The sequence below is a fragment of the Lepisosteus platostomus genome, chromosome 19 (assembly GCF_059453375.1).
Source record: "Lepisosteus platostomus isolate fLepPlt1 chromosome 19, fLepPlt1.hap1, whole genome shotgun sequence".
Taxonomy (NCBI): Eukaryota; Metazoa; Chordata; class Actinopteri; order Semionotiformes; family Lepisosteidae; genus Lepisosteus; species Lepisosteus platostomus.
This window is the reverse complement of record NC_142629.1, coordinates 5,955,470-5,982,178: the sequence shown is the minus strand read 5'-3', so window position 1 is coordinate 5,982,178 and position 26,709 is coordinate 5,955,470. Positions and strand designations below refer to the sequence as shown.

Sequence of the window (26,709 nt, the reverse complement as noted above, 5' to 3'; positions counted from 1 at the left end):
ATTGCTCACATACTGCTGACGGTGGAGGGACAGCCTTGTTCAGATCTGATCCTCAAGGCCAACAGAACTGTGGTTTTCACCCCCACTTAGGCTCTGAGCTGGTTAACTGAATCAGGAGCTTATCGGCTGAGGCCACCCGAATGCATTGTGTTGTTTGAAGGAGTTTAATTAAAACAAAAACTTGACCATCGCCTGGTTGGTCCCCTTCCCCTGAGTCTTCAAGTTGTTAATCACACAAAATTGACACTACCTGCCCTGCTCCTGGTACAGCCACTGCATTCCATTTATTTTTACCTACGAGGGCTTAACAAAGGCCTCGTTCATTTTCTGTACAAGGTATGAACCCAGCTCACCTGGGCTTTAAGTCCGCTGCCCTCTGGCTTGAAGTCCAGAGCCCTGTCTTGCACTCCACACTGCTGTCCTGACATGTATCTGAGTCATTCCCGGCTGAGTTTGGGCCGTTAAGACGCCACACTTCTTAGCCACTAACAGGAGCTACATGCAGAACCTCAAAGTCTCGGGCCCAACAGCCCCAAGGCTGCAGTTCCCCCATGGAAAGAGATCTTCTCAACTGTGGCCCTCAAGGGCAGAATTGGGGAAATTAAAGCCGAAGGCAATTTGCCCCAGTAAAAGCCCCAGGATTTTCACTGACGGAGCTTGGAGAGACCCTCCAATTACCCCCCACCCCCAGCGTACTTGGACTATCCACAGGATCTCTTCCCTGCTCCCCACGCCCCGAAGAACGACACGGGGAAGGGGTCTTGGTCTTCTGGCTGCTTACTGGAGGCCCTCAGCTCTCCACTCTGAGACCAGGCTGCTGAAAAAGCACCAGACTGACGCTCATCAACACACGCGCATTCCAGAGACCACCTCCCATTCCTGACCCATGACCTCACGCGCCGAGGCCCAAACCTCCTCACCGGAGCGGTGGAGCCACTCGCCGGGGACAGAGCCAGCGAGGTCTCGCCCTCCCAGGTCCGCCGAGGCCAGGAAGTGGGTGAGGCACCCCGGAAAGGCAGACAGAAGGAAACAGCGGAGGGCTCAGGTCCTGGGTCAGGCACCAGCTGAATTCCCGCTGCATTGCTGCCTCGCAGCGCTGGGGCCCTGGGTTCAGTCCCAGGCCTGGGGTACTGTCTGTGTGGAGTTTGCGTGTTCTCTCCATGGTCACGGAGTTTCCTCCAGGCACTCCGGTTTCCTCCCACGGTCCACCGACATGCTGGTAGGTTAACTGGCTTCTGAGAAAACTGACCCCAGTGTGGGTGTCTGTGTGTGCCCTGTCAGGGACTGGCATCCCATCCAGGGTGTAGCCTGCCTCACGCCCAGTGCTGCCTGGGATAGGCTTCAGGCCATCCTAACCCTGAATTAGACAAACGCCAATGGAAAGGGATGGGATGACGATGAATGTGCCAACCAGACACCGGGCCTAAGGGCAGCAAGGCCTCGCCTACACCTCAGCTGCTGTTTAGCTCGTCCACAAGGGGTGTAACCACTGGAAAAGCCTGAGGAGCCTGCTCACCCTGAAATGGAGCAAAATAAATTAAAACAGATGGATTGATGGGTGGAAAAGAAATACTCCTAAGGAAGGACTAAAGGTTGCACCAGAGAGTGTGGTGGGTACTGTTCTGCTTTACTGCAAACAGAGGAAACAGCCTCTTCAGTGTTAGTGTGGAAAACTCTTGTACCAGGACCGTGATTGCTTTCTTTAAACTTAGTTTGAGTCTGCCATCTAGTGGCCGGCACAGAAAACACAGGCCTATAAACCTCTCCAGGTCCACTGAGTATTTCAGGTTTTCGTTGAAAAACACGCTTCCTCAACCCGAAGCGCACAGCACCAGAAACCTCCGTCGATACCTGAACCTAGAGGGACTGCAATGCTCCCATTACCTGTCATTTAATAACTGGGGGAAAAGGTTCGTTTAAACATGTATGGAAATTGAGGTATTCGAAAGTGGGGAATAACTGCTGCAGCTCTTTTGGAACTGGACCCATCCCACAATTCAAAGGTCTACCGATGGGGGGCTCTGCCAGGGCTAGGAGGTCTTTCCCCAGCCAGGGCTGGATTTTGGCGTGCGTAGGCCCAATGTGCGAAAAGAGGTGTGAACGCCTATTGAATGACATCGATTGACGTGATGCACTTTAAACTATTCTAATGCTAAACCACGTGATTGATGGAGCGAGTCGAGAGACCGTCACTTCGATACTCCTAGTTTCTAGAGAGCGTGTGATTATTGATTTGGAGTCGATCGCAAGCATGTTGTTTCAGCTCGTTTTTTCACTAGTCACTGGTGTCTCCCTCCTTCGTAGGCCCTAAAAATGTCGTAGGCCCTAGGCACTGTGCCTACGGTGCCCAGTGGGAAATCTGGCACTGTCCCCAGCCTGTCGGCCGCAGTCTGTGAGGGCGCAGCAGGCGCCTGGCAGCACTGCGCAGGGGCACAGGTGACTGGCAGACACTTCTCTTGCTCCGCACAGGGCTCGGCTAGCTGCAAAACGTTTGCCCTGCCTGAATCGTGGGAGCCTGGGAAAAGCTCTTGAAGCAGGGGGCCCTTGCCGTGCCCCTCCCTCACCGGCCACATGAATGAAGTCCATTTGTCACATCAAAACCAGCGCCTTCTCGCACAGAGTGCAGCTGCCCAGTTTTCCCACATCACTTCCACACTCCCTTAGGCAAATTCGAGCCTCCAGACTCCAGTATTTCGGCCGGCTACGTTTTGTGATTGGGATTATCCCACATATTAAAGGGCCCTGGGAAAAAAAAAAAGTGGTTTACAGGTCTTTTTAACGACGAACAGCCATAATGGACAGACACGGGGTAATTCTCAGATCACAGGCAGTGGGCGTTTGCGGACATCAATGTATAACGGTTTGATATCAGAGGACAGATAACAGGGTCAGACTGGGGTAATATAATTAATGCAGTATGATAGTACAGCTGCTCTAACCTCGTTCAGACTCGCGTCAGCATCGCCGGCGCTGCGGACGAGCTAGATCCGAGCACACCGGCGCTGCCCTTGATGTCACTGGATCCGCCTCATGACATCATCATACCTTCCTTTAGATCTGATTTACTCGAAAGAGTTACAAATGACTAACTGGGACCACAGGCTCTGCCTCGATTTTCCTGTACGGTGAGCGGCCAGCTTATTCCACTCAATAACCACGTTTTATTTTATGTTTGAAAAAGCCTCTTAAATGCTTCGTGCCGGGGCGGCCTGTCCAGCTGGGCCTGCAGCTCCACCTGGTGGCAGAGAGGGCACACAACACCTGGACCCCACCTGCCGCTGACTCGCACAGAACTCGCTCGACCGGACGAGGCTCTTTCAAAAACCGCAACTGCGCCGGCCACGTTTTGGGCTCCAACTGTGCATTCAGATCGATCAGTGGAATACCAGACGAAGCCAAAGTAAACACCACAAGATTCGGGACCATTGAACAGTTTTTACTATTTAGGTCACCAATATTCACTCCCGGCCCCAGAGAGCCACAGTATCTCCTGGCTTTCATTCCACCCTGGACTCTTAACGACTGGACTTCATTTTCCCACATGATTCGTCTTCATTACCAGTGTTCCCAGGTTGTTTCTCGCTGACCTGTAGAAGCTGGTGAACTGCAGCCCTCCGGGACCAGGAGTGAAGATTTAGCTCTGACCTGCAGTTCCTGCTCCTCCCACAGCCTCAGCACCATGCTGCCCCGGTCCCTGGCCTCCACCAGAGCTTCATACACCTTCTCCCTGCAGAAATGTAAGTATTTACAAAAATAGGAAAACTGCACATCACACTGTATCCCTCCCCTGCCCATACACACACATCCCCCGGGGCTGAGTACATTGTTACTAATCTTCTAAACAAAACGTACGTCGCTGTTTAATCTCAGTTGGGCTCAAAGTGCGCAGTGGAGACACACCTGGCTCAGCAATAAAGTTCAAGCAGGGAGAGGGGGGGGTGGCGGGAGACTTCAGGAGTATTGACAGGGTGGACAGTTACCAGCTGGACGAGGGTGGACATGTTGAACTGTAGACAGACTCCTGATGGCTGAGGTGCCCGCAGGCCCTGGCACACAGGACAGCAGGGCTGTGCTCCCCCGTTTCTTAGCATTGGCACACAGCAGCAAGACAATAAGCAACTTAGCTCTCTCAAGCCTTCCACTTCCAAATCTGTAGTCTAATACCATCCACACTTGCAGAAATCAGCTTTCTGCAGCTCACACACCAAAACTTTTCTCTGCATCCAACAACTAAAAGCAGCACAACCTCAGCCTGTTATGATCATTGCAAGTCAAGAAACCGGCCTTCCGTTATCAAAGCCGAGGAGCAACACTCACGTATCGATCCACAGCCAGGGTCTGGAGAATCACAGCTCTGCAGCTTTTACATGCGACGAGGAATAGCCAAGGAACAGACATCTGGAAAGTGTGTTAGTGCCTCCTGATTACGCCATTCAGTGCTCAGCTGGTCTATAGGACAGACTGAGGCCGTTCAGGGCTAGACACAGCTGGTCTATAGGACAGACTGAGGCCGTTCAGGGCTAGACACAGCTGGTCTATAGGACAGACTGAGCCCGTTCAGGGCTAGACACAGCTGGTCTATAGGACAGACTGAGCCCGTTCAGGGCTAGACACAGCTGGTCTATAGGACAGACTGAGGCCGTTCAGGGTTAGACACAGCTGGTCTATAGGACAGACTGAGGCGTTCAGGGCTAGACACAGCTGGTCTATAGGACAGACTGAGGCGTTCAGGGCTAGACACAGCTGGTCTATAGGACAGACTGAGCCCGTTCAGGGCTAGACACAGCTGGTCTATAGGACAGACTGAGGCGTTCAGGGCTAGACACAGCTGGTCTATAGGACAGACTGAGCCCGTTCAGGGCTAGACACAGCTGGTCTATAGGACAGACTGAGCCCGTTCAGGGCTAGACACAGCTGGTCTATAGGACAGACTGAGCCCGTTCAGGGCTAGACACAGCTGGTCTATAGGACAGACTGAGGCGTTCAGGGCTAGACACAGCTGGTCTATAGGACAGACTGAGGCGTTCAGGGCTAGACACAGCTGGTCTATAGGACAGACTGAGCCCGTTCAGGGCTAGACACAGCTGGTCTATAGGACAGACTGAGGCGTTCAGGGCTAGACACAGCTGGTCTATAGGACAGACTGAGCCCGTTCAGGGCTAGACACAGCTGGTCTATAGGACAGACTGAGGCGTTCAGGGCTAGACACAGCTGGTCTATAGGACAGACTGAGGCCGTTCAGGGCTAGACGAAGCTGGTCTATAGGACAGGCTGAGCCCGTTCAGGGCTAGACACAGCTGGTCTATAGGACAGACTGAGGTTGTTCAGGGCTAGACACAGCAGGTCTATAGGACAGACTGAGGCCGTTCAGGGCTAGACACAGCTGGTCTATAGAACAGACTGTGGCTGTTCAGGGCTAGACACAGCTGGTCTATAGGACAGACTGTGGCTGTTCAGGACTGGGGCTAAACAGACCTGGTCTATAGAACAGACTGAGACTGTCTAGGGCTAGACACAGCTGGTCTATAGGACTGACTGTGCCTGAAATCTCCATTCTGGGTGACGTCACTAACTTTGAGGAGCACCTGTTTGGTTTGAAGAGTGTGTGGGGGGGCAGGGTTGGTTGACAGGTAAAATCGCAGCAACAGATGTTGACGAGCTTAACTGCAGCACATTGCAACTCAAAAAAACCGAGACCAGTATGAAGCTGTTTAATATATTATCATACATTAAGAACCTGGTGTTAAACTCTGGACATTTAGTAATGGTAAAAGTAGTATTTCCACCAACATTACTGTATGTATGATTTCTTTGGCGTTGCACGGTAAAAAATAAACTATGCAGGTCATACAAGGAGACACTAGAATTTGAGACACTTTTTCATTTTTCACTGCTGAGGTTATTACACGACAAAATAATGCAAATATAAAATGCAAAATAATGCAGTGATCTTTTCTGATTAATCCTATTTTAGGTCTAGCTTATTGCTGTATTTCGAAATTTTTATTTTCGTACTTAAGTGGAAAAATCCGTTTACATTAGTCCTTTTTCCATTTTTAAACGAAATTGTCCTATTTAAAATAGTGTTTTGTAAGAACGAAAAAGTAAGGACTGAGTATATATGCATTATGAGAGGGTTTTCTTTTATTCCATTATATCATCTTGTTAAATCCTGCAAAAAAAAAACAACAGTTTTGAGGGCTCTCTTATTAAACCTGTTTTTCTTTAAAAAGTTACGGTTGAATGCGGTTCAAACCTCACGTGACCTGCGGGCTACACACGCCGGCTACGCCAAACGACGTAGAGTCCGTTCTTGTGACGCAGCGCGTTGCTATTATGACGTCCCGCTGCGTGCCCCGTGCGCTTGCTTTTGGAAACCCCTGAGTGTCCGGAGGCGCCGCCATAGTGACACAGAAGGGAGCGGAGAGGGAGCGTTGTAGATTTTCGAAGAAGCGGTCAACAGTTGTTAACTTTCTTCTTGTGAACTACAGCCAGGGGATATAGACTGTTATTTCTTTTTTTTTTGGTGGGGGGGTTGTATGAGGGTAGATGTGTTTTTGTGAAATACCGTAGGGTTATGGAATTGTTTGTATTGCCATACGGAGCCGGCGCTGTTGATAGCCGTCTTTGTTTTGGTGGAGAGAAAGGGAGGCCATTTTAGGCCTCGCTCTCTCTTTTTTTTTTCTTTTGTTTCATTTTCGACAGTGGACTGAACGGATCCTTCTTGGGAGTGAAGGAGGGGGACTGCGCACTTCCGTTTATCGTTCCTAAGCCTGGATCAATTCTATTTTCGCTTGCGCTGTCGTTTCGGACTTGTCGGATCAGCCCCGTGGCGAAGCCAGAGACTTGGCGAGCCCGCCCGCCATGCCGGCCTGTCTGCGCGGACTCTGAAGCAAACCGACGCCGCAAGGCCCGTTTAGAGACCGCGGCTGCGGGACCGTGCGCCGTTGACGGTTGGATGTTTTTTAAGCCAGCCTTTGCCGAAGAAAATTCATTTGGACGTTTTGTCTGAAGGAGATCTGGGACCCCGTGACGGGGGGTGGGGGGGTGTTCTGAATTATGGTGGACTTTCAACATCTACTCGTAACATTGCCGTATGACTACTAAAACTGATGGTCTTGTGCTTGTTGTGGTAGCGCCCGTTACGTTACAGTAACTCATGATTTCAATTAAACCCGTTCATTTAGCTGATCTGTGCTAGATTCTGTGGCTCCGCGGATGTGAAGCGTAATGCCATATCGTCTTCTAGCGAGCGGAAAGGGCACATTATCTGACACACCTGATTGTACGTTCTTATTTTGTTTCCCTGTACGAACCAGGGTAGTGTAATCTGCTATAACAATGTCTTGTGTCCATTATAAATTTTCTTCTAAACTTAACTATGACACGGTCACGTTTGATGGCCTGCACATTACGCTGTGTGACCTGAAGCGGCAGATCATGGGCCGAGAGAAGCTGAAGGCTGCGGATTGCGACTTGCAGATCACTAACGCGCAGACCAAGGAAGGTAAGACAGTCACTCGCTTCGAAACGCGCAGCGTGGTCGTCTTGGCTCTGTGCCGAGCGTGTGTTTGGATTTGTACTGTCGTCGGGTTGTTGTCGCCGGTCATCGGTAAAAAAAAACGGTCATCGCCGTTTTGGCTTTGGGGGTTCGTGTTCGGAGCTGGCGTTTCAAGCGAGCCCGCACCCGAACTTGCGGGTCCCGTCCGAGTTCGGAAACGTCTCCGGTACACGTGTGGCACATCTGGACCAGTTTGAGCCCGCTTCCTCTTAGATCCGCCAAGTATTACTTGATTTAAAAAAAAACAGCACCAGGAGGGGTAACAGTGCTTTTTCCAAGTTGCATTTTTTGATCTGGTCGGAATGGCGATCGCACGATCGCTTGTGATATTTGGAGACGGGCTGGGGACGGGGAAAATGGCCGGCGGGTCGAAGAGGTGGATTGCAAACGTCCGGGCCTAGCGGTTGTTGTCCGTGGACATGCTCCGCCAGTGACCCCTTCAGGTCGCACTTGGCCGGGACTGAAGGCATCCATTTTGTTCCCTTGCCGACAGTTGTCAAGTGCGCGACAGCAAACGCGCTGTAGATCTTGCAGTGCTGCTGGGTGAGTTGTCTGGTGAAGTCTAGATGTGCACCCTGTGGGTGGTGCGTTGCTAAGAAAATGTTCTCGCAAGGTGGTTGTCGGCACCTTTATTCGGTTGTCTGATTGTCTCAGGGACAGGCCCAAAGCACAACCAGAGAGTGGTTTGATGCACTTGTTTGTAACCATCAGTAGTTTGCAGTCACTTTATTCAAGTATTTCCAGAGTTGACTTCAGGGACCCCGTTCTTTTGAGTCTCACAGAGCAGTAGGCGCCGGTATTCAAACTATCCTGTTGTTTGGTTCCTCAGAGTACACTGACGATGGCGCCCTTATCCCCAAGAATTCCTCCGTCATTATCAGAAGGATTCCTATTGGTGGGGTCAAAACTGCAAGCAAAACATTTGTCATGTAAGTATGGATTTCCTTTGATATCAGTGGGAATGAGACATTCCATTTTGGGGGATTACATCCCTAACCCAGTTTTGATTCGACTGGGTAGACGTAATTTGGTGTGTTTTTGGTGATTCATGAATTGGCAGCAGTCTGGCAGATAGTGGGATTAAATTTACCAGTACACGTGCAAAAAATGTGTTAAAGGGATGATCTCAGGCTGTGATTAGTGATCATCTTGAGTGCCAGTAGTCTTCATTTGTGGTTTGTGAAACATAAATTGATCTCTTTAGTTTATTGGGAAAATGTTTTACAGCGATGATGGTAAATTGTTCTATTACTGTCCTCTGTGGGCAGTTTACCAATTCTCTTTGGAGTCTCATTGAAAGTAGCTTACAACAGCTTTTATTCGTAAGGCTTTCTGTAGTTTGCACTGTGATTTTTCATGAACTGGACTGATCTTATAAGGAGGCTGTGATAGAAACCGTCTGAAGATAATCTTTTTCTTTTCATTTGCTTTCCAGTGATCGTTCTGAACCTCCAAGTGGACCTTCAAAAGCAGTATGTAAAAAAACAAACTCACAATTTCATTTATTTGTTAAATATATTTTATTCTAGTCATTTAAGCACATAAGTGTGTATCTGAAATTCAGAAAAAAATGTTTAAACTTCCTCTGATGTGAAGTGATAAACATCTGGTAATAGTTTGTTGTAACACAATGTATTTTGTGGAATGGTTTACCTTTTTAATTTCAATATTTGCACATTTGTTTAACCTGTGTGTAAATTGGTTTTTGTGCAGGTTAATGCACTGTATTTGATATTCAAAAGCGGGTGGAGTATTGCCTACAAACTGTTGTACAGATCGATGTATGATCGCTTAAGATCATGTTGGCAATGAAGCAAACATGAGAGCATGTTCAAAGCCTGTGTGTCTTTGAGTGCTGCTACATCTGTAAAAGCTGTTGTCTTTGTTTCTTTTGTTTTCTAATAAAAGTGTTTTCAGTGTCATACTTTTCATTTTACATTGTATCACACAGCTTATGTTTCTGACTATTCGTCTTGAAGGAAATTGCTATGATAAGGCACAGCCGTCTTTCCCAAAAACAGGCTTAAGGTCGTTTTGAATGATGTGATCTGGAATGGGTAACCTGGTTACAGCCAAGGCTCAAACAACTGAACTGACCCATAGGATTGGGAGACGTTTCTGATTTGTGTATTGAGAATGCACTAAATTCTGTTATGTCAAGTTAAATTGTTTTTCCAACTATGATTGGGGTTGCACTTTGCTTTATGGCAGCATTTATTTTACAGTTGCTAAGTTTTAGTCTTATGTTTACAGCACCCCAAATGTGCATTGGAAAGAAGTTGTGTGTAGAATCGCACTTAAGTTTCTTTTGGAAGCATCTTGATCGTCCCTTATTTAATGTGAAACCTGATTGTTTGAGCCTTAGCTTTCTTTAACACCTGTTTCAATAATGTGAGCTACATAATATTAGTCTTAGTAGCTTCTTATGTTTTGTTTTTTCTGACTGTAGTGCGCTCGGTCAAAGCTGCACCATCAGAAATATGTATTGTTACAAAATGAAACCATGAAATTCTTCAATGTAACAAGGGTAGCTGTTGCTCAGTATTCGAGGTGCCTAGAGTACGTTGCAGCTTGTGCACCCTGACAGCTTTCTGAATGCATTAAGACCTCTCGTAAGGTTTCTGAATAATTCAGACTTGTACTGTTTCCACAAAACCCTTTAACCAACTTCTTCAATGCTCTGTAAGATACAGAACACATCATCTGTCAATAAAATCTGTATGGCATTTTTGAGCACCTCTGACATGGCCTTGTGTGTTGACTTTCATGACAAGTCAGAAAGCAGGATATCTGTGTCACATCGCCTGCCGGGGTGGGAATTGAGAACATCACAGGCATTTTTTTTGAATCGGAGCAAGGGCAATTTCTTTGTCCTGTGGTGTGTGCCGATGAGTTTCCCAGGGTGACCTTATCCTTTGCTGGATAATAGAACTTGAGGGAGTGCTGTCTGGGAACTGAATGTTAACCTTTTTGTTTCCAGATAGTTTTTTGGGTATTTAACCTGTGGCTTTCATATATTTAGTGATTTTTAAATGCAGTCTGCCAACTGTTTTTCAGTCTTTTTTTTAGATTGGTCAAGCTTTTTTAGGAGTCATACCTAAAGGTCCCAGATGACCTGAATAAATGTTATTTCCAGGCGTTCATTACTGTCACTGCTCTCGTCTTAGAGTGGGCGCATTGTAAGCTGTAGAAGTCTTAGTAACAACTAATTGATCATACCATCTACACGCAACCTTAGAAATTGACCCAATCACACCATCATTTACCCGTGTTGGAAGGGTAATTTTATAAATGAGGAATTTTGTTTCCTGCTGTTTTGCCCAAAGAAACGTTTTCCGCTTAAAACCTATGCCATACAGTCTATCAAAGTATGCTTCAAGTGGACAATTCTCAAAGCAGCTGTTTAAAATTAATTGTTGCTTTCACTAACCATTGTTTCATTAGCATTTTAATTAATGTGCTAATGTTTTCTCGGATGTGAAGATTTTAAAAGCTTTATTTTTGCTGTGAAAGCAAAGCAGTTGGACTCATCGATGACTTCGTATTTTGTAAAAAACATTTGTTTCTGAAATGCTGCGTGTGGATAATGTTTGTTTCAATCTAAATTGTCTGCTTTTTTTGTTTACGCGTTAAGGCTCTTATTTTAATGTTGGAGTCAATGCCCCCATAAAGTAAGAGTTGCAAAACGGTTCATATTCTCTTAATTTTAAAACATTATACAGCCATTTGAGGTGGGTGACCTGGAGTTAAATGTTTTAATCAGCGTTCAGTTTGTTGCATGAAAAATTCGAACTGAAAGAAGTTCATGAATTATGAAAATACGGTAGCATTTTTTTTAGTGACTTAATCACACAGGAAATCTGCATAACTGCAGCAAAACTAGCTGTTACGTTTTTACAATTGTGCCTTATCATAGCATTAAACTTGAATGTTTTTTTAATTTTCCAACAACAGATTGATGATTCTGCAGCTTCTATTACTCTGGCCCAGCTAACTAAGGTATACACCTGTTTTCTGTTGTACTTTATTATACCTCTTTTGGTTGATTATTTTGTTTTTCAACAAGTTTTCATCCATAGGAAGTTTCTGATAATCCCTGAAATGTCATAACTGTGGTTCTTGGGTGCTTATGTTAATTTACTGATTTTTATTGCCTTATTTTCATGGCATACTTAAATTCTTTTGCATCTAGGGTTTTCATTACATTGTGAAGACATAGTACCTATGCAGCACTTCAGTCACAGCCCCACAGAACCCTAGTTGGGCAGCTTTCATATACAGGATTTATTAACAAAATTCTTAACATCACTCTTCTGAAATGTATTCTGCCATGTACTGGAATTTTTTTTTTTAGATGCTTCGTAACATGGTCCTGACCGTTTTGTTAGGATTCATGCCAGTAGCCTGTTAATTGTTTAAATTACTTCAAGCCATATGCTGAGGCATCTATTTAACCTGACAGTTGCAACATCACACTGTTACTTCTTAGTATTTGTTAGAATGAATTCTCATGGGCTTATTGAAGCATCTCTGCGTCAGATTTCAAATTAGCCATACCTTTGCAAGAGAAAAGACTACGCAATTACTTATGGCAGAATACATGTCCAAGATGCATCTTTAGGTTTATCCAACATTCTTAAGGTTTACTTGAAACAAAACGTGGTTATATTACAGGATACTGAGTAACGTGGTTTAGTAATAAATTAATACCTCAGCTGTTTGCATACTTGAACTTTTTACATTTATTTCTAGGTTGTATTCACTTCTGCTATGGGGCCTATTTACACTTGCAGTGCATTTTTATATGAGATGGCCTGTTGTAATTCAAGGCAGTGCAAAAATTATGTTCAGTGTACAGCCTGGAAAAGCTGCACCTGTTTCAAAGGGAGGTTGCTTTTTTTTTATCCTTGTTGCTCAGTATCCTAGTGATGTGAAAATGTAGTGGTGTTGGGTATAATGTAGCAGCTTGAGTACAAGCTGTGCAGTGCACGTGCTGTCCTGTGAAGAGTTTGTGCTGCTCTGATGTGGGGATGGAGGGGAGTACCTGTAAAGCCCTCTTACCTTATTATACAGTGGTCACACCTGTCCTGATACCATCGGGAAGTTTGTTTGCTGACTTCATGGAAGTGGGCTGAGTTGGTACCGTAATTCAACTGATTTGTTCCGTAATTTTTGCCTCGGGTTTTGTGAAGAGGAATATGCAGTGTGCTGTCCATTTCCGTATATGGGAGGACCCTTTCCGCTTGGTCACGGCTCTGAACATTTATGTCTTGTTTAAATATTCGTACATTTTTTAAGCAGTGTAAAGGACTTTGTTCTTTGCGTCTGTTCTCTGTTGTGTTTTTATGCCATGTGAACTTGTATTTTGTGTGGTTCTTGAATAGAGGAGTTTGGAGAGTGTGCCAAAGGGTTTGTTTAAGCTCTAGAAAGAGTTAGCAGCTAAGGCATTCCTTCAGAAAATATTTTTTTTCTTCTCCAGGTCAATATGGATGATATGGAGTAATTTGTTTTATGCAAAACTCTCGTTTACATGCTGGGATAAAAGTGAAACATTAGTATTTCCTCAGCCTGTAGTAATGTGCGAAAGTCAAATAGAAAGTCGGTAAACTAATTTAGAATCATGGCTTCAGTATAAAATATAACCTTTGGCTAACATTCTTCATTTTGGCAATGGTAAGGATTTTTTTCCATATCCCGTATTCCCGTTATGGCTGTTGTCTGTTCACACGATTCTTCTGTTATATTGCTTGTAGTCCTGTTACCACTGTTGAACTTTGAACAGCTGTTAAATTCCTGAAACAATTTATAGGTTTTCTCAGTTTGTACTTCGGCATATGTTGTGTTCTAAACAAAGATGTATCTAGGTCGAGCCAATAAACTGTTTGAACAGTTCGTCTGTTTTATGAATGAGTGGCTAACTTCAGATTCTGGAAAAAAAGGTTTTGACAGCAGGAAATGTTTGCTATCTCTTAGGCCCGGGGCATAACTGTATTCCATGTACTGCTATAAAACAAAGGTTGTGTAAATGTGTGTAAGTGCACATCAATGGATATTTTACTGTCTACTGGGGAAAATGTTAGAAAGTTTGATTTCCAGCACAGTTAAAATTGTAATTGTTCAATCGCTTGGTGTCAATTTCCATTATTTTTGAAACAGGAAATTTGACCAAAATTATAAGCTTGTGCTCCACAGTCTTTCCAGTCTTTTGTTGGTCTTGTAAATTCCTCTGTATCAAGACACCCTGATGTGTCAGAGGTTGGACATAATTTGTTTGTAAACCAGTAAATACAGGTAAACAAAGCTCTTTATTGTTCATTCAGAGGAATGAAGTGGAAGAAGGTGGAAAAAGTTGGTATGTATGTACCTTCGTGACCGATGTGTCAAATTTAGTTCGTTTTCGAGTACCTTTAAGTAAGTTTTCATGTATTCATTTTCTAGTACAATAGATGATGTCGTCCTTGCAGTACTTCTGTTTAACAAGTTATGCACTGGGCTTAATGGATTATTAAGCACTTGACAAGTGTAGACATCAATCCCAGACAGAATCACTGCATTACGCACACAGTGGCTTCAGGGACTCCCCATTTCATCTCCAGTCGGGTGTACAACATGCAGGCAGTCGGCTACTCTTTACAGGATATTGTGTGTGATCGTCTCTGGCTTTATGGAATGTGTTATTAGTATTTTTCCTAATTTGTCTGTCAAAAAATTGCCTGTTGCACAGACTGCCAATCTGGCTGAAGCAAATGCATCTGAAGAAGATAAAATTAGAGCTATGATGTCACAGTCTAACCACGAATATGATCCAGTCCAGTAAGTCATTTTAACGTAGTCATTTTGAACATTTACCATTTGTTTTTAACATCTTGCTGTTTTGTTGTGCAGAAGCAACTTAATCATGTGTTTTTGTGCAGCTATATGAAGAAGCTTGTGGGACCTCCTCCACCAAACTACACCTGCTATCGCTGTGGAAAGAATGGCCACTACATTAAAAACTGCCCCACTAATGGGGTATGTACTAAGATGTCTTTGTAACTTGTACATTATTTTAGTTTATAGGGTTCTGCGCCTATTGTGGAGTTATTTGCAAGTCAAATTGATGAGAATAGGAACATTTAATCGAGAAGCACTTTGCAGCTTCTCCTTTGACTGTTTTTGAAGTTTTAAAGTTGCAGGCATTTAACTGAGAACTACACACCTCTAAAGAAGGGTGTTATGTAACATAAGTGCTTAACTAGTATGTAGGTATTAATTAACCCTGATGTCTTGGCTAATTTCTGCTCTGACTTTGCATAGTTTGACCTTCCCAAAGGTCCCACTTATGTTGGTGAAGCAGTTTCTCATTTCTGCCACTGGTCTACTGTGCATTGAGACTGCTGGGGCACAATGGTGGCGAATGAACCCCCCCTTATATGTAAAGCAGTTTTTGAGTTCTTTGGGATGAAAACCATAATTTATATGCAATTAAAAATGTGATAATTCATTAAAATTAATAAACCCACAAGATGCCTCTGGGACCACAAAATCACCCTTATTTTGTTTTTAAGGCTTAAATATGTGCTATTTCTAGGACAAAAGCTTTGAGGCCCCCCCGAGGATAAAGAAGAGCACAGGAATTCCTCGCAGCTTCATGGTGGAGGTGGATGACCCCAGCATGAAGGGAGCGATGCTTACGAATACAGGCAAATACGCCATTCCCACCATCGATGCGTAAGTGCTTTGGAAGTCTTGCGTTCCGTTTACTTAGAACTGGAGATCATTCATTCATTTTGCATGCTTTGCGTGCGTTATTGTAAATAAAAGCTTTTATAAATTGGACTTTATGAAATCATAGTTGCTTTATGAGCATTTATATTAAGTGTCATGTAGTACAAACTCAGCTTTTTGACTTTAAACACCGCACACTGTTCATTATTTGGATCTGGTGTGCTTTTTTTTTTTACCATTGCATATTGGTGGTAGGGACGTTTCAGTCACGGCTTGTCTGATTTTCGTAAACCAGTAATTTGACTGTTGTGTGTATTTTACATTTTGTCCCTGCTCTTCTGGTCAATCAGAGAGGCGTATGCCATCGGGAAGAAGGAGAAGCCCCCTTTCCTCCCACAGGAGCAGTCTTCATCCTCCGAGGAGGAGGACCCAGTGCCCGACGAGCTGCTCTGCCTCCTCTGTAAAGACCTGATGACCGATGCTGTGGTCATTCCCTGCTGCGGGAACAGCTACTGTGATGACTGTGAGTGTTTTGCAAGAAGCAGTACTGAGCCACAAACTGTTTTCACAAGTTGTTGCATAATTTGCACTACTGTAGAAAGTGTATCCGTCTCAGATTTGTTGAATTTGAAAGGTAAAAGCAGAACAGGTGAATGCTTTTTAGAGTGAAATAAACAGTGCACACGTGAATTCTATAGCTTTGATATATTAATAAATTTGGGGAAATTACATGTTGAGTTTATATTGTCAGGATTCCAGTTTTGTGTTCTCTCTTCTGGTGTTGTGTAAATGTTTTGGGGACTTTTTATTAAGTACATTTTTCTATCATGTCATGGGACAAGTAGCTGAATATTTCTATATACAATATTAAAATGGGGGTATTATTATATTCACAGGTATTAGGACTTTTCTTCTGGATTCCGATGAGCATGTGTGCCCTACCTGTCATCAGCCAGATGTTTCTCCTGATGCCTTGATTGCTAACAAATTCCTACGACAGGTATAATATGTCAGTCGGGCGTTTTTTACTGTGCGAGTCGGGGCTAGCTATAATTAATACCTTTGTCTTTCAAAACTAACTTTGAGCAGGATAATTAACATTAATTTCCAAGACCATTAACAGTTTTCAAGGCTTTGATTTGTGATACATTTAAAGGAAAGGCCTTTGCGCACTTACCAACAGCGACCAAAGGAAAACATTTAATCGGGTGTAGAAATGGAAGGATCTTTAAGTACTCTCAAATGTGTGTTATATGAGCTAACACATGCCTGTCCAGGCTTGTAAAGAACTATTTCACCTGTTCTTCTCACTCTGTAAATGCAAACAGTGTTTCAGAAAAAGCTTGTTCTGCCCGTAGGCTGTTAATAACTTCAAGAACGAGACTGGCTACACGAAGCGGCTTCGGAAGGGGCAGGCTCAGGTGGCGCCACCAGTGATGCCGAGCCAGCCCAGGCCGCCAGTGCAGCGCCCAGCCCAGCCTCCACTCAGACTTCCCACGTCGAGGCAGCAGGACCCGCTGATGGCCAACATCTCCCGCCCCACCGCGTCGGCCACGCCCCCCCCGGCCGCCCTGGCCAACCTGCTGCCGCCTGTGACCCAGCAGCCGCCGCCCGCCCTGCCCCCCTCTGCCCACGCCGGCGCGGCCTCCCTGCAGGTGAACCAGGTCAGCAGCGGGGCCGCGGCAGCAGAGGTGTCCACTTCCTCGCCCTCCCCCCAGCCCCTCGCCAAGCAGGAGGAGCCAGCCGTGGCCAAGTGAGTCCGAGCCCTGACTGACGGGCGGTTTGAATTAATTCCTCTGCTCCAGCGGAGACGGCGTTGTGAGTGGGGGGTAGTTGTATAAAATAAAAATAAATCATTTTAAAAGAATATTTCTAGCAGTATAGAATTAGTCCCGTCTCGCAGTTTGTTTTTGGATTGCTAAGTTACGTTTTTTTTTTCCCAACCTTCCCAGGGAGCCTGAGAAGGTTGTCGTCAGTGCGGCCCCATCTGGTCCAGTTTCATCAGATCCATCTCTGACCCCTTCTATTATACCTAAGGTACAGGGAAGAGACAAGGGGATTAAAGGGTGGCAGGTAACGGTTGAAAATCTTCATGTGCGCTCAATTCAGCTTTCTTTTCTGTCTTGGAACAAGGGGTTTCATGTGCCAGTGATTGGACACCCTCACTCCCTCGGGCACTCAATTCCTACAACAGGTGAGACCTTCTCCCAGTTCTACAGTTCGCTCTCATATTTCACCGAGTCCGTGAACTGGTCGCTTTGAATTGTTTCTAAAGTTGACTTATTTCCTTCCAGGACAGCCATTACGATCTAACCCTCCCCGATCTGGAGGCAGCAGACCCGCCTGGGAGACGTACGTAGAGTGACTGAGTTTAATATTTTAATGTTATTTAATCATTCAATTGATAAAGAATTTCGTTCCTCTCGGGCAACATTTCTGATAAAAGTGAGTTGGGGTGAATGTGCATCTCCAGTTAAAAGAACAGCTTTGATAATACTCGTAGATGAACCCGGGGAGGAGGTGGTTGACGCGTGTTGCATCAGGTGGGTTTCTGGGTCTTGCAGGTCTTCCAGCAGAGGCAGGCAGCACGGCGAGCGCCCCCCGCGAGCTCCGGCCGCCACCGCCACCGTGGCTCTTCCGACAGCTGCCCAGGCCTACGTGCCCCCCTCCCACTTCGCCCCGCCGGCTCACCCGATGCCCCAGCCGCCCGGCGTGACGCCCCAGCCGTTCCCGATGCAGTACGCCGCGGGGCAGGCCCCAGCGGCCGGCTACCCCTTGCCCCCTCCGGTGTACCCTCCTGCCCCGGCCACGGTGGCCACCCCCTGGGCCCCTCCCGGGACCCCGGCCGTGATGCCCAGCACATTGCCTTCCCTGACCCCGGCCCCCTTCCTCTCCAAGGAGGAGTTCTACAGGCAGCAGCGGCGTCTGAAGGAAGAGTGAGTTGCAGTTCTGTTGGTTTCTGTCAGACCGAATCGACTGCACACGGTTCTGCAATTACAAATTGCTGACTCCCAGTTGTGTTGTTCGGCATTGACGCATTTATTCAGACCCTGAGCTGGGACATAAAAGGAGTCATCCAGCGTTTTTGTTTTCATGTTTACCAAAAGTGAAGCTGAAATGTCTTTTTAGTCTATTAAGTGTACCGTTTTATGACATTTTTTGTAGTTCTCTGTTTAATTAATGTAGCCTTTTCTGACGTAGCAGCCTCAAATCAAGTATTATAGCGCAACCCGGTTCCGTCATAGTATTTGTCTGATAATTAGCCAGCTGTAGTTATGTGCACAGCTAAAGTGAGGTCTGCTTTGATTAATTTTTCCCTCTGTAAGAAATGTGTAAGAAAAGAACTTTCTGGTAGAAGTTGGAATGATGAAATGATGCCCTTGTCTGACATTTTTTTAACCTTCCAGTTTTATCTCCTTCCTGTTTTCAATAAATAGTTCCCACTGTCGATTCGTTGCCAGGGAGAAGTCCAAGCTTGAGGAGTTTACTAATGACTTTGCAAAAGAGCTTCTGGAGTACAGAAAGATTCAAAAGGAAAGGAGACGCTCTTACTCAAGGTGAATAATTAAAAAATGGTATAATACGTCGCGTATATTTCTTTAACGTTCAATGGTTTCAACTTTCCTGTTTGCTTTGTATTATTATGCACCTAATAGACACTCGTCTTGTTCTGATTCTTCATTTGCGATCTTGAGCTCGACACTCGAGCGAGCTGTTCTACTGCTTTCGACTCTGCATGAGTGTTGATTCACGGAAGGCGGTGCACTGCGCATGTTGTCACATGGCTCATTAATAATAATAATAATAATAATAATTGCTTACACTTATATAGCGCTTTTCTGGACACTCCACTCAAAGCACTTTACAGGTAATGGGGACTCCCCTCCACCACCACCAGTGTGCAGCCCCACCTGGGTGATGCGATGGCAGCCATAGTGCGCCAGAACGCTCCCCACACACCAGCTATCAGTGGGGAGGAGAGCAGAGTAATGTAGCCAATTCATAGCTGGGGATTATTAGGAGGCCATGATTGGTAAGGGCCAATGGGAAATTTGTCCAGGACACCGTTACACCCCTACTCTTTTCGAGAAACGCCCTGGGATTTTTTAATGACCACAGAGAGTCAGGACCTCGGTCTTACGTCTCATCCGAAGGACAGCGCCTGTTTATAGTATAGTGTCCCCGTCACTATACTGGGTCATTAGGACCCACATGGACTGCAGGGTAAGCGCCCCCTGCTGGCCCCACTAACACCTCTTCCAGCAGCAGCCTTAGTTATTCTTATCCTCTCCGTGTCCCTTTCCTCTCTGCAGGTCCAAATCCCCCTACAGCGGCTCGTCCTACAGCGGCAGCTCGTACTCCTACTCCAAATCCCGGTCCCGCTCCCGCTCCTCCCGCTCCTACTCGCGCTCCCTGAGCCGCTCCCGGTCCCGCTCGCGCTCCCGCTCCCGGTCCTACTCCCGCTCGCCGGCCTACCCCCGGCGCGGCGGGCGGGGCCGCAGCCGCAGCTATCGCTCCCGGTCCCGCTCCCACGGCTACCATCGCTCTCGAACCCGCTCCCCGGCTTACAGGGGAGGGGGCGGAGGAGGAGGGGGAGGAGGAGGAGGAGGAGGTGGGGGCGGCGGCGGCAGTGGAGGGTATCGGTCCCGCTCCAGGTCTCCGGGCGGTTACAGGGCCCACAGCCCCAGCAAGAAACCGCTGCCCCCCTCGCAGCCTGAGCCCGACAGGAAATTCCTGAACCGCTACCGAGAGGTGCCGCCCTATGACGCCAAGGCCTACTACGGCCGCTCGGTTGACCAGAGAGACCCGTTTGAGAGGGAGAGGTACAGGGAGTGGGAGAGGGAGTACCGGGAGTGGTACGAGAAATACTTCAAGAACTACAGCAACCCCGCCGGCAACCTGCCCAGGGTGCGGGCACCCCAAGCCAACCGAGAGCACTTCACGCCCGAGAGGTTTGCTGCACCCAGGCCCAGGGATAACTCCCCGTATGGCCGGGGGCGAAGAGAGGAATACCCGCCTTCCGGCCAGAGTCATGGGAACCCTCCGAGGGGCCGAAACGTGCCGCAGACCTACCAAGAGAAGTTTGCTTTCAAAGAAGCTCACAGCTTGGCAGTCGCCACTGCTTGCCCTGCCCGGGGTGGCAGCAGAGAGCCCCGGAAAGCTTCGAAAGAGAAAGAAATCGGTGGCAATTCTGCCGCAGACCCCAAAGGCCTTAAACACAAGAAGCACAGAAAGAGGAGGAAGGGTGAGGAAGGCGACATGTTCCCTCAGTCTGACACCATGGAGGGCTCTAGGAAGTCGGGAGCTGGGGATGAGGGGAAAGGTGAATCCATGCTGATGCCCCCGAGCCGTGACGACGCCACTCCTGTCAGGGATGAGCCCATGGAAAGCTCTTCTCTGCCTTACAAAGCCACCTCGGACAAGGACAGGAGGGAGAAGTCTAAGGGCAAAAGCGAGAAGCCGAAACGCAAGCCGGAAACCAGCACAGTGAAGAAGGAATCCTCAACGGCTAAGGTGGTGAAATCGTCCAGGGACAAGCAAGCAGAGACGGACCGTGACAAGTCCCCCCGCATGGAGCCTGCGGTCAAAAAGGCGAAGGAAGATTCGTCCCAGAAAGCGGATGCCTCCAAGCAGCACGCGTCTCAGCGAGAGGACAAAGGCCCCCCTTCCCGGAGAGCAACGCAGAAGCCGGCCAAGCAGCTTCAGGAGCCCAAGAGCTCCAAAGAGGAGGTGAAGGCGAAGAAGGAGTACGTCAAGGAAAGCACCAAGCATGACAAGCCTCCCGCCAAGGAGGAGAAGCCCAAGAGAGAGGCTGAGAAGTCGACCAAAGCTGAGGAGAAACCCTCCAGCAAAACGGTGGATGTGAAACCAGAGAAACGGAAAAGGAAAGAGGAGAAGAGCACCGAGAAAGACCCGGGCGCCCCTCCCGTGAAGTTACCCAAGGTTGAGGCGGCCGAAGGAGCGAAGCAGTCGCCGAGGCCGAAGCCCGAGCCGGAGGGCGAGAAACCGTCGGAGAAGGAAAAGGAGAAGGAGAAGGCCGTCTTGAAATCGCCGACGGAGAATGAGGAGAAGCTGGCTCCCGCCAGGAAGATCAAAATCAACCGCGAGATGGGCAAGAAGATCGTGCCCGGGGAGAGTGCGGCGGCGGCGGAAGAGCCAGCTGAGGTGCCTGGGAAGGCAAAGCCCGAGAAGGCGAAGGCCAAGGTCCGCCGGAAGGTCCAGGCAGCTGATGGGACCTTCTCCCTCTTGGTGGATTATACCAGGTGAGATCATTCTTTTTTACATCAGATCTTTTATATTTAAATAAGACTTTTAAAAACCTCCCCTTTTAACATATTTGGTGTAATGTTAAAGCTAGATGCCAGTGTTTTTCGGCTGTTTTCCTTTTATTATTCTACCAAAAATGCGCATTAATCCCATAGTTTAACTAAAGATATGCGTTTGGTTTGGATTTATTTTTTGGTTTGTAGTATTTATAAGCGCATTAATACCAACATATTTTTATTATAAAGGCAATGATGTGAACAGTACAGTTAATTAAAACCCCAGCAAAGCTTGTTTTGTCTAATATTTGCCAATGTTTGGTTTAGCACGAGTTCCACTGGGGGAAGTCCCATTAAAAAGCTCGAAGAAAAAGTGGACGCGAAGAAAACGGTAGTGAAGACTTTGGAAGAGTACACCAACGACAGCTCGACCCCTGCGGAAGACGAGATAGTCATGATCCAGGTCCCCCGTTCTAAATGGGAGAAGGAAGACTACGAATCTGAGGACGAGGAGGCCAAGTCGTCGGCCCCCCCAGCGGACGCCAACCCCGGCGCCCCGGCTACCGTGAAACCAGCAGCTGCAAAACCGACCGCCACTGTGAAACCAGTCGACAGGGAGTCTCCCAAGCTAGACAAGGCCCCCCCAGCGCCGAAGGAGACCCCTGCCCAGGAGCCCCCGCCGGAGAGCAAGCCCACCAAGCCCGCAGCTCAGGGAGACAAGGAGAAGGAGAGGGACAGGGAGAAGGGGAAGGAAAAGGAGCGGAGCGCCTCGGACAGGGACGCCGCGGAGAAGAGGAAGTCGGCTACCTCTCACACGGAGAAGGAGCGGGTCCCGGAGCGCAGCAGCGAACACGGCAGCGAGAAGAGCACCTCCTCCGCCTCGCACTCGTCCTCTAAGGACAGGGCTCCGGACAAAGGCGAGAGCGCCGCTCGGAAGCCGGCGAGCAAGGACTCCGCCGCTGCCGCCGACAGGAAGACGGAGCACAGCAGCAGCTCGAGAGACTATTCCAGCTCCAAAAGGAGGGATGAAAAGCCTAGAGAGTCTACAAAGAGGAGGGACTCCCCTCTCTCCCCCAAGGATCACGTACCCCCTCCAAAGAGCAGAGAGCGGGAGGCGCACGTCGACACTGTGAAGAAAGGAGCCGCCGAACCAAAGAGGACAGAGCACAGCCCCGCGAGGGACAAGAGGGTCCACCCTGACCACAAAGCAGCCCCAGACTCCAAGCGAACGGGGCCAGAGGAGCACCGATCGGAGAGGCCGGCTGGCAAGGACGCGAACCGGCACTCGGATCCGAGGAGCGCCAAGGACCGGGATCACGGCGCTCAGAAGCCAGCGCACAGGGCGGCCTCCCCGGAGCTCAGATCGGAGGGCGAGAGGGCGGGCGGCCGAGGGGACCGCGAGCACGGCAAGACCAAGGTCCCGCTGGTCCGCTCCGCGCGGCTGTCCACCGACCTGGCCCGGGAGACGGACGAGGCGGCCTTCGTCCCGGACTACAGCGAGAGCGACAGCGACAGCGAGGCCTCGGAGCCCGACGGCAAGGCGGAGCAGAGGGCGAAGGAGAAGGGCTTGGAGAGCAGCCCCAGCGCCAGCCCCTCGGGGAGCCAGGCCCGGAGCAGCAGCGCCAGCTCCACCGGCAGCCAGGACAGCAAGAAGAAGAAGAAGAAGAAGGACAAGAAGAAGCACAAGAAACACAAGAAACACAAAAAACACAAGAAGCACGCTGCTAACGAGTCCGAGTCCGAGATGAAGGGACAGAAACACAAGCATAAGAAAAAGAAGTCCAAAAAGAGCAAGGACAAGGAGAAAGACAAGGAGAAGGAGGACCAGAAACCGAAAGCGGCCGTATGAGACCTGCTAGAGGGAATGGACTCGGGTCTGCTCATGTCATTTTTGTAACAATATCAGTATGTTGTACAGAGAATTCTGCTTTGTAAATAATCAGAGGGATAAATGCACCGCATGTAAAAAACAAAACAAAAAAACATCGCTCCATAGCTTTTTTTTTATTTCGATAAATGGGGATTATAAATAAATAAAAAAAATGTACAGAAATGAATTTGGCCGTACAGAGGGTGTCACGAAAGAAAGTTGCAGTATTTAAGAGGTTTCCCACTCGGAAGGCTGAGGGTTATAACACGCAGATTTTTGCTTTTAATTTTTAAGGCGTTCAGGCAAATATTATTTTTTTTAGGGAAAGGATCTTCAGTGCAAAAGATATTTTAAGTCCCCCTGAAGGGATCTCTCCTCCCAGATGGAATTCTGTTTTTAACACCCATGTGTGTACTACTTCTCCAGTAGAATAAAAATAAGAGCCTGGTGAAAGCACTTTATAGACAGAACGGTGTTACGACAGCCTGATGGAACAAAGGCGATTATGTACCTCATGTTTGAAAAGAGATTTCAACTAATTACATCTTTTCTATGTGATATGTATGGCAATAATCTTATCATCTGGAATGGATCTTGTTTTAATGATTTACTGGCATCATGCACATCCCTAAGATAAACAAGTGGGAGTGGGGATCTACTGTACTGTGAATTTTTTTTTCTCCACATTTTGTATTGCCTCAGTGGAAGGGCTTTCGTTTAAATGGCTATCAACTGAATTCTAAAGAAAAAAAGGGCCTTTCTATGTCATTTTGATTGTAATAAAATTTTTTCAGCATTTAAGGATGCCTCCCGTGTTTTTATTTTTATTGTGAAAGGGTAAAGTTGGCGGATGGGTTGTCTTATTTAAAAAATATATTTTGTTACACTATGTGAGCAAGCGAATTTAATGTAAAACAGGAGCAGTAAATTGTTTAACCTCTGACCTAGTAATTACAAACTTATCTGTAATTGAAATGTTCTGTATTAAAAGAAGGTACACTTGCCCTGGAAATCTGGGTTTTAAGAGGGAAATATAGAAATATCCATGGTATATAAAGTCTGCTTGCAATATTGAAATTGAAAATGGTGTAGATATTCTAGCAAATATTAAATGTATAATGTAAATGTGGTTTATGTAGGTGAGGATAAAGTGGGGGCAACAAAACCTGCTGCGATACTTGATTCTGCCACCAGGTGGCGTCAAGGCAGTGTGATCTTGTTTCCTTGTATGTGTTTAGTATCTTGAGGTTGCCATCCACCGATTTGAATTAAAAAACAACGAACTCTGCTAAGCAAGCAGTTTCGCACAATCAGTAAGGCTATCAAACCTGGTTTAAACTGATGACACCAAGAGGACGGTTGTCTTCAAATCTGAGGCTCGTGTTCCTGCTGGAGCGATTTTAATCCCACATTTTTGCTTGCAGACGTTTTATTGATGAAAGAAGAAGTTGAAGGACATTTGTTTTCCAACCGGTAATTAAACCGGAGCCCGGCGAGCCCCCATCCACCCTCCTGCACCAATAGGACATACGATCCGGGGTCTGACATTTCATTTTTGTGGATGGTGTGCTGTAGCCGTCGGCATGCGGGAGGTGACAGGAGGAGGGGCGCGCCAGCGATGGCGGAGCAGGTGCTCTCTCGGCTGCAGCCCCAGAGGGAGGCTCTCCAGCAGCCCGCGCGAGTCGGCCCGCGTGACAGCTTGCGATGCGGGAGAGGGTCTAAACCCCTCGCCCTGTTGAGCGAGCAGCCAGGGCTTTTAGAACTCCAGTGGGATGATCACCAGGAGGCCCCTTGATGTCTCGAGAGTACAGCTGGAGGTGCGCGTTTGACCGAAACGCCCGGGAATCACGCCTTCGGGCGGTGGGGTGGGGGGAGGGTAATGGTGGGGCATTGACGAGGAAGGGAAGCGGGACCCGGGGCAGTTGGACCCTTTCGGTTCCTTTTTACGTTTCCTGCCGTTTGCAATGGGTTCCACGTAGGGAGCAGAAACCCCCACACGCTCCTGAGCGGTGTAAAACGTCAAAGGTCACCCTATGGACATCCAAGTGCTGGAATAGGCAGAGCTCGGTTTCCCTAAGCCCTGAATCCCAGTCCGGTTACCCCAGCCACGCACAGAGTCACAAACGGCCCCCTTCAGTGGAAACGTTTCTCGGGCTTGTTCGGTTTTGTGGCTCTGGTGAGGAAACGGCGTGGCGTTCTGCTCCTGTGTGGATTCCTCCCTGCCCCTCGCCTGTGAAACGGCCGGCGAATTTCTCTATTTTAAGGGATTGGGCGGGTGAGAAGAGGCATTACTCAGGGCGGGCGTGGGACCTGTCTCTGCCCACGCTGTATCATCAGGTAGATATCACCAGCCTCATATGGTGGATAATGCGTCCATCTGTTGTCTATCAGCTTTATCCGACACAGGGTCGAGGGGAGCCTGTCCTGGCAAGTAAGGGGTACACCCTCCGTCCATCACAGGCCTCACGGGCACAGGCAGACGCACACACACTCATACCAGGGACAGCGAAGCTCTCAGTACAATACGTTCAGCAGCATCACCCAGCCACTCACCACTGGCAGCCCCCTGGAGCTCAGCAGGTGTGAGCCTGGTCAGTACCTGGATGGGAGACCTCCTGGGAAAAACTAAGGCTGCTGCTGGAAGAGGTGTTAGTGGGGCCAGCAGGGGGCGCTCACCCTGCGGTCCGTGTGGGTCCTGATGCCCCAGTATAGTGACGGGGAAGCTATATTGCTGCAACGCTCCGTGGAAAGCAAAGGGCATAGAGAGATAGATACTTTATTGATCCCGTGAGGGAAATTGCATACTGCCACTGCCACTCAGGAAGTCTCCGGCTGTGACGACTACCCGAGACAGTGGGACTGCCCCGGTGCCACGGCTGTCCCACTTCAAGAAGCTCTCCCGCACAGCTTCCTTCGTGCAGCTCATCTTCCCGAAGATCTTCCATCTTCACAACCGTCATCACAACATGTCCTTAACAATGCTGAGCTCCGTGAGAGCGTAACGCTTGGGTTGGCACTGACTGGAGCGGACACAGGGACATAGGATCTTCTTTGGCTACTTTTCTGTGAGCACGAACTAAAGAAAACGAGGGACCAATTTGGCTCTTTCGTGCGCACAAGTTATAAATCGTGCAGCAGATTAATTCAGAGATTGGAGTATGACAGGGTTGCAGTGTAGTGAATGTTGCGCCTAATGCAGTGACGTCACTTTCCAGCGCTCTTGAACGGAGCGTTTATGTCCCTTGCAAGGAGGGGCAGCGGCCAACTGCTAAAACCGCTGAAAAATCTTAACGTTTCCCAACCACTTT

The 26,709-nt window shown here is 47.8% G+C and overlaps 1 protein-coding gene across 3 annotated transcripts; it reads left to right on the top strand.

Annotated features, from left to right (window-relative positions):
- Window positions 1–6,370: 6,370 nt before the first annotated feature.
- Window positions 6,371–24,202, top strand: rbbp6 (retinoblastoma binding protein 6). 3 transcript variants are annotated; one of them, XM_088613365.1, is made up of 17 exons: window positions 6,371–7,507; window positions 8,391–8,490; window positions 8,997–9,033; window positions 11,516–11,560; window positions 14,286–14,374; window positions 14,476–14,572; window positions 15,132–15,271; window positions 15,619–15,791; window positions 16,165–16,268; window positions 16,627–17,021; window positions 17,221–17,305; window positions 17,402–17,462; window positions 17,563–17,620; window positions 17,812–18,204; window positions 18,730–18,825; window positions 19,582–21,531; window positions 21,859–24,202. In XM_088613365.1, the coding sequence occupies exons 1-17, from the start codon at window positions 7,342–7,344 to the stop codon at window positions 23,378–23,380; spliced, it is 5,511 nt and encodes a 1,836-aa protein (XP_088469491.1). In that variant the 5' UTR covers window positions 6,371–7,341; the 3' UTR covers window positions 23,381–24,202. The 3 variants fall into 3 exon arrangements, with proteins under 3 accessions (XP_088469491.1, XP_088469489.1, XP_088469490.1); XM_088613363.1 differs by having other exon boundaries at window positions 18,706–18,825; XM_088613364.1 differs by having other exon boundaries at window positions 6,372–7,507; window positions 17,833–18,204; window positions 18,706–18,825.
- Window positions 24,203–26,709: the final 2,507 nt, after the last annotated feature.